General features: G+C 61.3%; 1 protein-coding gene across 1 annotated transcript; it reads right to left on the bottom strand.

The window, feature by feature from the left end:
- Positions 1–3,710: 3,710 nt before the first annotated feature.
- On the bottom strand, positions 3,711–10,480 carry DOK1 (docking protein 1). The gene is made up of 5 exons (XM_086464543.1): positions 10,415–10,480; positions 9,673–9,969; positions 6,925–7,036; positions 6,598–6,770; positions 3,711–4,823 (listed from the first exon to the last, which is right to left on the bottom strand). Exons 1-5 carry the CDS (start codon positions 10,475–10,477, stop codon positions 3,711–3,713), a joined length of 1,758 nt encoding a protein of 585 aa, XP_086320669.1. The 5' UTR covers positions 10,478–10,480.
- Positions 10,481–12,558: the final 2,078 nt, after the last annotated feature.

Raw genomic sequence — 12,558 nt, 5'->3', positions numbered from 1 at the left:
CACCAGAGCCATCTCTTTTCCCTGGGATCCTGGCTCAGTAACAGGCCCTGCCAGCCACCCAGGACATGGACCTGCTCTTCCCATGCCCTGGCAGCACTCCGTGCCTGGCAGGAGGCTGCATCTCCGGCAGCTGCTTGGGGTAAGATGTCAAGGGAAAGTACCTTGAAGACAGGGCCGGCACCCCTGCAGGCACAGGGGGTATGGGTTTGTTAGGGTGTGCAAGCTGGTGGCTAACCCCTGCCTGTCTCTAACAAGCTAACAGCATGAGGAACTGGGGAAGGAGGAGTAGGAAAGGGCAGTAATGCACACACAAATGGCCCAGCCTGGGGCATGCCAACCAGACAATATGAAAATGACAAAATCAGGCAGATGGGGGATATATATTAGCTTGACAGAACTGATGATGCACCTGGAAATTACTTTGGCAGCCATATCATAAAAACCAAACTGGGGTACAGTCAACAAATGACCTTGCCAGTGAGAAGGGGTAAACAAGCAGGGGCTTGTGATTTATTGCTGATAGAAGGAAGCTGCTACACAGGAAACTTGGGAAGAAAATCACAAAATTGGGGCTGTTTGGGGGGTCCCTGTTGAAAAGCCCTCCACCTGATCACCACAGTGTGAAGCAGGGCAGTAACTCTGCTGTTGCTCTGATCAACTCTTGGCAGCCAGAGGGAACTTGGGTGCCTTCCCTAATGCCAGTGTGAGAATGAATATTCTGACAGAAGAGCTGCCTGCACCATGCTGGACCCTACAGGGGAGGAGGTAGCAGCTATAAAAGGACATATCTTTCAGAATGGGAAACAGAAAAAGGTAACCCCATGAGGAAAAGGTTGGTCGGGCTCTGAGCAGCTCCCAAGTTGTCATCTCCTGGTAAAAATTGCCACCTGGCCTACAGAAACAAAGACAACTGCTTCCATTGTGTCCCAGCTGTGGCCACTAGACCGGTACTCTGGCATTGCTCAGCTAATCCAGGGCATGGGCTTTTAGTAGGGAACAGGGAGGCACACAAGCTGTCCTCACATAAGGAAGTCTGATATCCCAAGGATTCCCCACACCCCACTCAGTCTGGCCCACAGCACCTGGACGAGGCAGAAGCAAACAAAGCTGCTCATCCAGGACCATTTCTGCACTTGTAGGAAATTTGGCAGAGCGAGCAGCGAAGCGTAAGCCATGCATCCCCAAGCACCTCAGCAAAGCCTCAGCCAGGACTGGCTGCCAGGATGCCATTTTCCAAGTACACAGACTTAATTCAGCCTTCAGCCATGGCACACAACCGCTGTGACGTGCCAAGGCTGTGTTTGAGCTGCACACAGGTCCTTCACTGTTCAACACATGGAAATTACTTGTAAGGGGACAGTAGAAGTGAGGCAAAGTAAAGGGAGTGTCGTGAAGATGCTCAGGGGGCTGGAGCACCTCCCCTGTGAGTGCAGGCTGAGAGAGTTGGGGTTGTTCAGCCTGGAGAAGAAAAGGCTCTGGGGAGAACTTAGAGCGGCCTTCAGTGCTGAAAGGGGGCTGCAGGAGAGGTGGGGAGGGGCTCTTGATCAGTGAGGGTAGTGACAGGACGAGGGACAACAGCTTCAAACTGAAAGAGGGAAGATTTAGATGAGATCTTAGGAAGAAGTTCCCCCCTGTGAGGGCGGTGAGGCACTGGCCCAGGCTGCCCAGAGCAGCTGTGGCTGCCCGCTCCCTGGCAGTGCTCAAGGCCAGGCTGGATGGGGCTGGGAGCAGCCTGGGCTGGTGGGAGGTGTCCCTGCCCATGGCAGGGGGTTGGAACCAGATGGTCTTTAAGGTCCATCCAACCCAAACCATTCTGTGGTTCTGTGAAGGCAGACAGATTGTGTGAAGTCTTGCACACTTATGTTTTAGTCCTGAGTCAGCTGTTATGAGAGATGATGTTAACTGCTGAGGTGAGAAAAATAAAGATCCTTTCCTCCCAGCCAAGAGGAGTGCAGGGCTGTGCAGGGACCACTGGTCTGGCACAGATGCTGGAGCATTTTCCTTCCTCACCATCACCCTCTTTAGTGAAAGCTGCATCAGCCACTCAGGCTGCTCTCCAACGTTTAAGTCTTGGAGGCTCACACTGGGGTCATGAGCAAGGATTACGGGCAGGTGGCCTGGGCCCCCTGCTTAAGCCATGCCCAGAGTTCTCCTCTGGAGCAGACAGGCAGCACTGCTCTTGGGACATGTACATGGACCCGCCATGGCCAGGAACACAAGCACAGGGCCACCCAGCAGCCAACCATGAGCAGCAGATGCCTGCTGCTTGTGGCCTCTCGCCCCAGGCAGGAACCGCCTCCCTCAGATACCCAAAGCCCCTTAGGCTTTTTCCCTTCTCCTGCAGCAAAACCCCCGTGGGGAAGAGGATCCAGCACAAGAGAACAGCCACAAACTGGTCCTGGCTACAGCTGTGCTGTATTGTTACAGGACTGAGGCTCCCCACCTGCAACTTGGGCATCAGACAAATGCCCAGTCGGAGCTCACCACCTTGTCATCATCTCACCAGTCTTGGGACCTGAACCTGATCCTCCAAACTTCCCCAGTGGTTTCCGGCTCCCGGCGTCAGAGCTGGGGCTGCAGAAGTCATGCTTAGTCCTCTGCACAGGTACATCATAGTGCTGCTTGTCAGCTGGCTGTTTTCCTGCTGTCTATATCAACAAGCTGGCAAACCTGCAGAAGTCACCAGTAGCACCGTCCAGACTCCGAGATGGCCAATGCCAAGGTGCCTGGCATAACCCTGCACAGAAGGGACATAAAATCTCTCAAAACCATCACCAGCACTGAAAGGACAACTTGTTTTTCCCCTGCAGAGGTCTCTGCCCAAGGCTGCCTACACAGCAATCGGCCAAGCCCTTGGCCTCACACCACACAGCAGGGATCACAGGTTTTGCCATTAGAGTCAACAGGATCCAGACAGGGCCATCCCAGGCCTTTCAAGAGCAGGGGAGCAAGGGGAAATCAGCAGAGGGATCAGGCTGGAGAGATCCTTTGACTCATTAACAGTCACCAAGCTGCAGCAGAGCTGGAGCCTGGCCCTGCCCAGCCTTATGCTCGGAGGCCATCACATTTTGTGCCCCAATCAGCACATAGAGGTACCCGCAAGCCTGACTCTTATAACACTCAATCCCCTGGCATCAGGGCATCCTAGCCACAGCTGAACTTGGCACATGCTTTTCTTCACAGTTTCCTCTTAGCTGAATAGCTCTGGCACAGACATGAATGTGCCACCATGTGAACGCTGCTCAGCCAGGCTGCCCTGCTCTACAGCACTGCACCAGCATCTCCCCACCCGTACGCCTGACAGCCAGACATGCCACAGGCAAACGTTTCATTGAGACATACAGATTTTAATATTAAAAAAATTTTGTGTAAAAATACTTTTGGAGACTGATGGCAAGCAGTCTTCCACGCATCCCAATGGGCATCCCAGCCCTCCTGTGGATCAGGAGGTGACAGCGGAGCCAGCTCCAGAGCCGGAGAAGCACACTGGCACCTGCACCAGCCACAGCTCTCTTGCTCCTGCTTGTGCAAAGGGCCTCCGGGGCAACACAGCCCCTCAGCGCTGGTGAGCAAGAGCAGCTCTGCCTGAGCCAGAACAGTCCCCAGCCCCAAGCCACCCCCAGGATCTGTGGAGGACAGCAGCCAGCACTGCTCAGGAACAGGCCTGGGCCCCCCCAGCCCCTCCTGGGCAAGTACAGAGCAGCGACACGCTATATCTCTCCTAAGTCCTCATAGACAGGCGACAAGCTGCACTCATCCACAGACTGCTCCTTCTTCTGCGCATGCTGGGGCTTCACCACCTGGCTGTACAGCACCTCCACGTTGTTGTTGTTGCTGCTGTTGAGGCTGGGTTTGATGACCGCCTTCTCCGGAGCAGCACTCCCCCACCGCTTGCCAGGGTCCCCGCTCCTCTCGGCCCCTTTAGGGATGAAGGCAGCCTGAGGCTTGGGGGCGAGCACCGGCTTGGGGCCCTTGGCCTTGGCCTGGAAGGCAGGTACCGAGTAGTCGTCAGTGCTGGGGTTGTAGGGATACTCGTAGCCGGCCCTGCTGTCACGGCTCTGGGTGCGCCAGGCCTCACCTGTGGGACGTGCTTCGTCGTAGATGCAGGCGGCGGGGGGCAGCGAGCGGGGAGCGCGACCCTCGGGCTCGTCATAGATGTGCTCCCTCCGCCCAGGCACTGCAGGGACCTGGTTGCATCCCTCAGCCCCGACCTGCTTGTACGTGCCCAAGTACAGCGGCGCTGGCAGCCGGAGCTTCACCTCGTCCGAGGCACCGCTGGGCGCCCTGGCCCCGCTCGCAGGCCTGGTGTCTATGGGGTCCGAGTACAGCGGGTCCAGCCGGGGCCGGAAGCCCTTCACTGAGTCCAGGGGCTCCGAGTACAAGCTGGACGGGTCCTCGGACGGCAGCACGGCGTGGGGCACCTTTGGCAGAGGGGAGCGCGGGGGTGTGCTTGGGACTGTGGGCTTGGCCTGTGGCACAGGGAGCTCTGGCAGAGTCCGGGTCTTCAGGAGAGATGTGGCATCTCTCTCCTCTGACACCGCATTAGGCCTGGGCGCCAGCCCCCCTTTGGATGCCAGGGTGTCATCCCCCTCCACAGGCAGCTCCAGGCTCAGGGAGTCGGCCAGGGCCTGGCGGAGCAGCACCACGCCAGGGCTGTCCAAATCCAGCGAGTCACAGCTTTGACGGTTCTCCTCCACCTGTGCTTTCTGCTCCCGGATGGAGGCTTCCACCAGGCGGAAGATCTCATTGCCCTGCTTGGTCTCAAAGGTGAAGTTCCCTGGGCCGGAGTCGCAGCGCCTGCCAGCTTCGAAGGAGAACATCACCTGCAGGGGAAGTGGAAGGGTCATGTCCTGCCCAGCGCTAGCCAACCCAGCGCACCATGCAGGCCGTGCTTCCTGCTGAAGGGCACTGATCCCGCACATCCTGCAAGAGACTTCACTGAACATCCCGCTCCTTCCGCTCCCCGCAGCGAGGGCCACAGCTCGGCGAGCACCACTCCACGGGCACGCTGTGCTCAGCGGCCGCACAGTGCCTGGGCGGGGGGGCCGTGCTGCCCAGCAGCCCAGACCAAGCCGTGAAATTGGAGCAGGATGCACACTGGAGGGGACAACACTGTGAGACGTCCCAGGGCCAGAGCTGCAGCTCCTGCTAGAGACCTGCTGCCTTACCTGAGCACTTCCAGCAGGGTCAACAACTGCCACCAGATAGTCTAGGAAATAACGCACAGTTAGCGCTGAGAATGGAGTAGGGCAAGAAGATGAGTGAGAGTTCAGCAGGGGAAACTACTACAGGCATCTTGGGTAAGTCAGCATTAGTCAGGCAAAAGAGAAGCGATCCAGAGGCGGGAGATACACGATGGAGGAACACAGCTTTCCAGAGGAGAAAGGCCAGAAGCAGCAGTTTGGCTACCAATAGTAAGCAAAGCATTTGCCTTACCAGCCTGACTGTTACAAAAAGAAGACTTGCACCAAGGCTGTGTGCCTCAGGCCTGAACGCACATATGCGGGTTCCCACCAGCAGATGCCCACACCCTTCCTGAACCTCAGCCCCTGAATACAGGTGAGATTTTCCACCTCGCTGGTGCTCTCACACGCAGCAGCAGTCTCTGGGGTTGCTGCAAAAGCCTCTGGGGCCAGACTTCCTTTTGCGGGTCAATGCTGCCAAACACAAGCACAGCCAACCTATCACTGCCCAGGGACCTGTGGGTGCAGCTGCCTGCTCCTCGCACCATGTAGCTCTCGTCCTGCCGCTGGCACAGACCCTGTGGACGAGCCAGACACCTCTGCAAGAGCAGCTCAATTTCCACTTCTGTTTTGGTAAAGTGCTGCAGAAAGTGCCATTACCAGACTGCAGCTGATACCATCACTTCTATAAACAGCCCTGGGGAGACAACTTCCTCCCCATCCAGCGCATCAGATACCTCCTGCACTCAGGGTAGGAGCAAGACAGATCAGGGACCTTCTGCTGGAGGACACTGGAGAGGGGGCAGACCTACACAGTCAGCCAGGCTAAGAGCAGAACGCCCTGTAAGGTGAACAAATCTAGAGTAACTGATGTCTCAAACAGCCCCTCCTGCTCTGGCCACCATCCTTCGGGAGGGACGGACTGAATGCAGGGCAGAGCCAGGGCTGCAGGGAGCCAAGGTGCCCGGAGGCTGGGGAGAGCTCGTGCACAGCACAGAAGGACATGCCTGCCCACGGCACAGGCTGGGGAGCGCTGGGATGGAGAACGGGAGCAAGTCAGCTGCGGGGATGTCCGGCAGAGGGGCTGGCAGGGGCTGCAATGGCCCCACTGGGAGTGGGGCAAGGACCACACAGAGAGCGGCTCTGCACCGCCATGCCCTCGGTGGGGACGGGTGTCCTGCCAGCCCACGCCCCTGCGCAGTGATACAGGCAGGAGCTGAGGACAGATAGGGTCACAGGCGCCCCTGGGGACCCTGCTGTGGTCGCCAAGGGCTGTAGCAGCTCTGGCATTCGGCAGGGCCTGCTGCACGGCTGCCGCAGGCTGGTCAGGCACGTCATCTCCTTACCCTTCAAGGGAAAGCCTGCGGGGGAACAGGGCTCAGTGCGTGGCACGCAGGGCCCCCCCGCCGCCCACCTTGTCCCGGCCGTATCTCCGGAGCAGCCGGTAGGGCCAGACGTAGAGGATCTCATTTGTCCGTGGGTCCTTCAGGACGAGGCTGTCACGCTCAGCCTTGAGCACGTAGGTGCCGCGCAGCTCGCATCGCTCCGCGGCCTCCGTCCGCTGCACCGTCACCCAGAAGGAGTTCACTGTGGGGACAGGGATGCTCAGGGAAGGGCAGGGGAAGACACGTCCCCGCTCCAGGCGAGGCCTCGCCCTGCCCACCAGAGTCCTGGCGATGGGGCAGGAGCAGGACAGGCCCCACAGAAGGTGGCCCGAAGTCAGGGCAGCGGCAGGTCCCACCTTCATCTCTTGAGTAGTAGATGGAGTTCACAGCCATCTCCAGTGCCGGGGCCTCCCCGCTGCCCTCTCTGCCACGCCGGGCTGCCACACCAGCATCCCTGGGGCTGTTCCCCTGACAAAGGAGAGCAGATCAGCCCCAGCCCCTCTTCCCACATCAGCCCCTGGGTCCCCTTGCAGCCACTGCTGTCCCAGCCCCACACAGCTTGGCCACCCTGCAGCCATACCAAGCCCTTCCCTGCCCAGAGCCAGTGACAGACCCCAGCCCCTGCCCCTGCTCCCTGAGCCAACATGAGCACGGATGAACAGAGCCAGGCAGCACAGGAGGGGCTTCCCTGGAGCTCCCAGCATGACCCTGGGCCCCAGCTGGGCTGTGCATTGGACAGCACAGAAGCGAGCAGTTGCTCCTGGCAGCCCTGCCCTCCAGGCCCTGCTGCCCAGTGCAGCACAAGCCAGGACTGAGACACAGCCTCCTGTGGGGCAGCGCCTGGGGGTCCCATGTGCCCGCTCCACTGCTGCTCATCCGACCGTTACGGCATGCCCACAGGGGTGCCCCAGTGCAGAGGCACAGAACAGCCCTGCTTCCTCAGTGATGTGCCGCAGCGCAGGCAACATTGGCACCCAAAGCATCGCATGGGCCCAGGCACACCCTCCCAGCCGTACCAGCAAGGGAGGGAGCTGGTGAGATGACCCAGTAATGCAAGGGTCTGTGTCCTGCTTCTGCACAGGCAGGAAGGCGGTGCCGGTATCAGTGCACAGCCCGCAGAAGGGAAGCAAGCGCTTCTATTTTAGCGCCTGCAGAACTGAAAGTGCAACACACACACCATCAGTGACCTGTGTCCCAGCAGCAGGGTCCCCTAAGGGCCTGTACAGGGGATGCACCCTCGGTGCTACCACCGAACAGCAAAGATCCTCCCCCAGGGAAGCCCCACGCAAACCGAAGGCTCACAGGTGCCCTGCAAGGGCTGCTTCAGCAGACTCTGCATCTTTGCCTGAGGGTCTGTATCCGGACAGGAGCTGGAAGCTGTTTCTCAGGGTCACGTGGGATGGGGTTGCAGCGGAGCGTACGTCTTGCAGAAAGCAAGCTGCCACAGTTTCAGTTTAGAACCCAGCCACATGAGCTTCTTAACAAGAGCCAAGACCAAAAAAGGGCCATTGGGCCCTCTTGTTTGACTTCTCAATAGAACGGGGACTGCTAAAACCTAGTGTCCTTAAGGCCGATAGCAGCAGTTCCTGCTCAGCTAAAGCATCTAATGCAGTAGGGTGCCAGCCTGGGATCAGGAAGTCAAGGGCCAGATAATCTGTCAAAGCCCTTTAGGGTTCTGTTTGACCGCACTTTCCCTCATCTTCAACAGAAAAAGAAATTCTGTTCTGAACTGCAAACAATCTCTGGCCCCAGTTCCCAAGCTACTGGGCCCTGCTTACCCTGTGGGCAGCAACAAACAACGTGACACAAAATTAGGGTCTCCATGCAGATGACCAGAAACCACAACTGAGGATCTTCAGTTTTTTGCAGAGAGGCCCCATGCAGCTCCTGTGCTTCTTGCTCCAGGCCAGGCCTTTCCAAAACACATGCCATCCTTGCAGCCTTTTGCTCACCACTTCCTGAACTGTCAGCTTGCTTCTGGACCCCAAGCACGCAACTGGCAGCTACCGTGTGACAGAAGGTAGGAGCACACCCCTGCTCCGAGCAGACGGTCCCCTGCCTCGCCACTGCCGTGCACCACTCCAAAGGCGCGTGGCAGGTCCCTAGCTCAGCCCCACCAGCCTTTTCCTGGACAGAGGCTACAACACTGTCTGCACCAAACAGACACGGAGCAATTTCCAGCACCACGCCAGTGCCTCTTGGCCTGGTCAGCAGGGCACTTGCTGCACAGACACATTTGGCTTGATAGCGGACCACAGGGAGACACAAGCAGGGACAAAACCAGGCTTAGGGTAAATCACACTTGGCAAACACCCGGGTCCCTGTGGGAGGATCCTGGGATCACCAGCTTTGCAGCTGGCCGTCCTGCGAGGCAGCCCTGCCCATCCCTCAAGGCCTGGAACCAGCTAGCGCACAACGCAGAGCTGTGCAAACGCCTCCTCGGAGGGAGAGCTGGGGCCCCGTGGGGCAGGGCAGGTGCAGGCTGCTCCTGCAGAGCAGCGTGGATGACCGTGCCCATAGGCCGCCCGCCGCCTAAAGGCGGGGAGGCATCGCGCTGGCTGACCACCAGCCCTGGCGAAGGCTGCAGAGCTGCTGCAGGGGTGCAGGCAGAGGACGGAGAGCCGCAGGGCCAGCACTGATGGGGAGATCCCAGCAATGGGCGGGAGTGAACCCCGAGTCTGGGCAACGGGTGCACTGGCCCAGCTGGCGGGTCCCAGAGCCACGCACTGCAACGCTCCCAGGGCTCCGCTTCTGCTGCTTCTGAGGCAGGAAAGGCAGTGGTGCTTGGGCCATGAGGAAACACTCCTTGGACACCATCGGGCCCCTGCCAGGCCTCTGAGGGGGGTGAGGACAAGCTCCACACTGGGGCAGAAGAGCCCGACTTGGAATGTGGAGCTGCAACCAAGAATTACTGAGCACATGACCGAGAGTCCCATAACCTACCTGGCTGCGGGGCTGCGGGCACGGCAGGAGTTACGAGAGGGGACCAGAGCCCCGGGCCCTCCGGCTGGGTACGAAGCAGTCGCACCCCAACCCCCACCGCAGATGCCCTGATGCGCGCCGCCCCCCCCCCCCCTCCGCCCCCAGGGCGCCCCTCCGCTCACCGCGAAGGCGATCTCGCACAGCTTCGCCACCCACTCCTCGCTCTGCTGCTTGTCAGCCGCGAAAAGGTAGCTCCTGTCGCTGGTCTCCAGGCGGAAGACGGCCGTGCCGGCCCGGGGGCCGCTCTCGGCCACGGGGGCCACGCTGGTGCAGTCCGCCAGCCGCACCACCGTCTTGTCCAGCCGCCGGGTGCCCAGCCGCTCGGGCGGCGCCGCCGGCTCCTTGCAGTCGAAGAACTCCAGGCGGGCGACACCGTGCTGGCTGGCCGGGTACAGCACGAACCAGCTCCGCTTCCATCTCTGCAAGGCAGCGGGGTCACACCGGGCCCGGGGGCGCCGGCCGGGCCAGCGGAGGCCCCGGCGGTGCCCTCCGCCCGGCCGCCCCGTCCCACCCCGCCACCGCCGGAGACCGGCCCCGACCGCGCCCGCCGGCACCCCCGCGCCCAGACGGCCCCGGCGGGCGACAAAGCCCCGGCCCCGCTTCCCCCATCGCCAGGCGGCGCCAGCGTCCCGGCACCACGCCCAGCCGGGGCGGCTGCTGACCGTGGGGATGACGGGCCCAGCCCGGGCGGCGGTGGGGAGACAGGGCCTGGGAGGTGGGAAGGGCCCGGCCCGGCCCGGGCGGCGGTGGGGAGACGGCGCGGCCCAGGAGAGGGGAAGGGAAGGGCCCGTCCCGCCCCGTCCCGTGCGGCCCCGTGCCCGTGCCCGTGCCCGTGCCCGCCCACGGCGCGACCCGGCCGCCCACCTTGGCGCCGAACTTGTGGCTGTGCTGCACGAGCAGCGGCCCCTCCTTAGCCGGCGGGTCCATCCCGCGCCGCCACGCGCCGCCGCCGCGCCGCGCGCTTCCGCCCGCCGCCGCCGGGGAGCGGGGCCGGGGCGGGGCCGCGCTGGGGACGCACGTGTCAGGGCGCGGGCGAATGATTCGGGGAGGCTGTGCGTGCGCGCGCGCCCGTCCGTGCGTACCGACCGCGCACCGGCGCCGCGCGCGCACAGGCCCCACTCCCCGAGGCGGTGCCCGCGGTTCCGGGACGTGGCTCCCCCGCCGGCGTCCCCCAGCCCGCCCCCAGCCCGCGGCGCCGCACAGGTCCTGCCGGAGCCCCTCCCCGCCCGGCCGTGCAGGACGTCACGCGGGACTGGGGCGCGCGGAGGCACGGCCGCTGGTCGGGACGAGGCGGGAGCACGATCGTCCCCCCCCTCGGGGCCATCGCCGCGGGGCCGCGTGGTACCGGTCCGGGAGCGGTGGGAGGGCAGGCGGCGGCCGGCCGCGCCCTGGCGGAAGCGGGCGGGCTGCCGCCTCTGGGAAGGAGCTGCCCCCGCCGCGCTGCCCCACCCCGCCGGGCAGGCCTCGGCTTCCAGACGTGTCCCACTCCGTCCCGGGGCCGGGAGGAGACGGAGGCCGGGCCCTACCCCTCCGCCCCCTCCCGGCGTGGGGGCTCCCGCCCCGCAGCTTTCACCCCTCCGACGGCTGCCGAGCTCGGAGCGGGCACTGTGAGCCACAGCCTGGGAGCAGCGCCCGCAGGTCGCCCCGGGGCTGGGCACCCAGGGCCGTCACCCCGGACGGCACGGCACTTGCCCCACATGTGGGCATGGTCACGCACTGGGGAAGGAGCGGCTGCAGCCGGGAGGTCTTTGGTCTGACCAAACGGCGATCCGGCTGGCGAAACACACCGCGAATACCGGCCCGTGGATTCGGGGCTGTAGCTTGCCCAGAGAGGGCAAACACAGAGGAAGATGCTGCTGGGCGCACCCTCAGTATAGGCAGGCCCTGGCCTCCGAAAGGCAGGTCCCCTGGGAAACAAGAGGGATGCAACCAGGCTGCCAAAGGGTTCGGACCGTCGCCCCCTCCCTGCACATCCCCCACAGCCGGGCATCCTCGGGGGCTGCCTGCACCAGGGCATGGCTGCCCACACGGGCTTGGGCTCCCGAGGGCTTTGGGCCGGGGAGCACAGGAAACCCCAGGGGAGGCTCTCCCAGACCTTACTCTTGACAGAGGATGCACTCGAGGGCGTCAGAGTGGAGAGCAACTTCAAAGTGCCTTCCAGAAAAAATGTGAGGAATTTGGGGGGCTGGAGGTCAGGTCCAACAAAACATTCAGACAGCTTGGCAGGGCCTTAATGATGCAACAGGGCACAAGGGAAAACATCCCAGCACTGGGGGAAGGGGGGGCTCATAGTTCAGATAATGACCCGAAACTTCAGACGGAAGGGCATAAAAGTAGAAACTAGGTCAAAAAACTAGGAGGAACAGAAAAAAATAACAAAACATTAGGGAAGCTGAAGTATGAGATGAATTGTAACCAGCAAGAAACATGAAGGGTTGCAAGAAAACCTTCAAAAGGGAGGCATTGGTAGCAGGCTGGTGAGCAGCCCATGCGGCCCACTGCACTGCAGACTGCGAGGGGCAGCAGGAGGCAACAGGACTCCAGTGCTTACAGGCCGAGGAGGGTGGCTGTGATCATGTGATTTTCACCACTAACGTGAGCGGCAAACAGGTGTGCTCGTGCTGGAGGAGGGAAAGTGTGACCAGGTTGGCTGGGCAGAAGATGGGTCAGGGTAATATTAAGAACTGGTAGAGGACAGATGACGTTTCAGAGAACAGGAAAAAGGAGTGACACAGTGCTTGTCTTTGATAGGAGACAAAAAAGGAAGAGAAGAATTAGAGGCCACTTAGCTCAACTTCAAAGTCCAAGAAAAAACAAATAGCCAGGTGCTCCCAGAGACAGCAGGGAAGGGGAAGAATCACAGCAAACACAGCTGGGTATGCACAGCCCTGCCTGACTTCCTTCTCTGATGGTCTTCGTGGACAGGATCATCTCACGTCATCCACATCTCTCTACCTCTAACCATGCTGTGTCCCTGGGCACTGCAGCCGCTCCAGGGGCACTGGGCT

The sequence above is a fragment of the Leptosomus discolor genome, chromosome 4, assembly GCF_034619465.1.
Source record: "Leptosomus discolor isolate bLepDis1 chromosome 4, bLepDis1.hap2, whole genome shotgun sequence".
Taxonomy (NCBI): Eukaryota; Metazoa; Chordata; class Aves; order Leptosomiformes; family Leptosomidae; genus Leptosomus; species Leptosomus discolor.
This window is presented reverse-complemented; position numbering and strand designations above follow the sequence as displayed.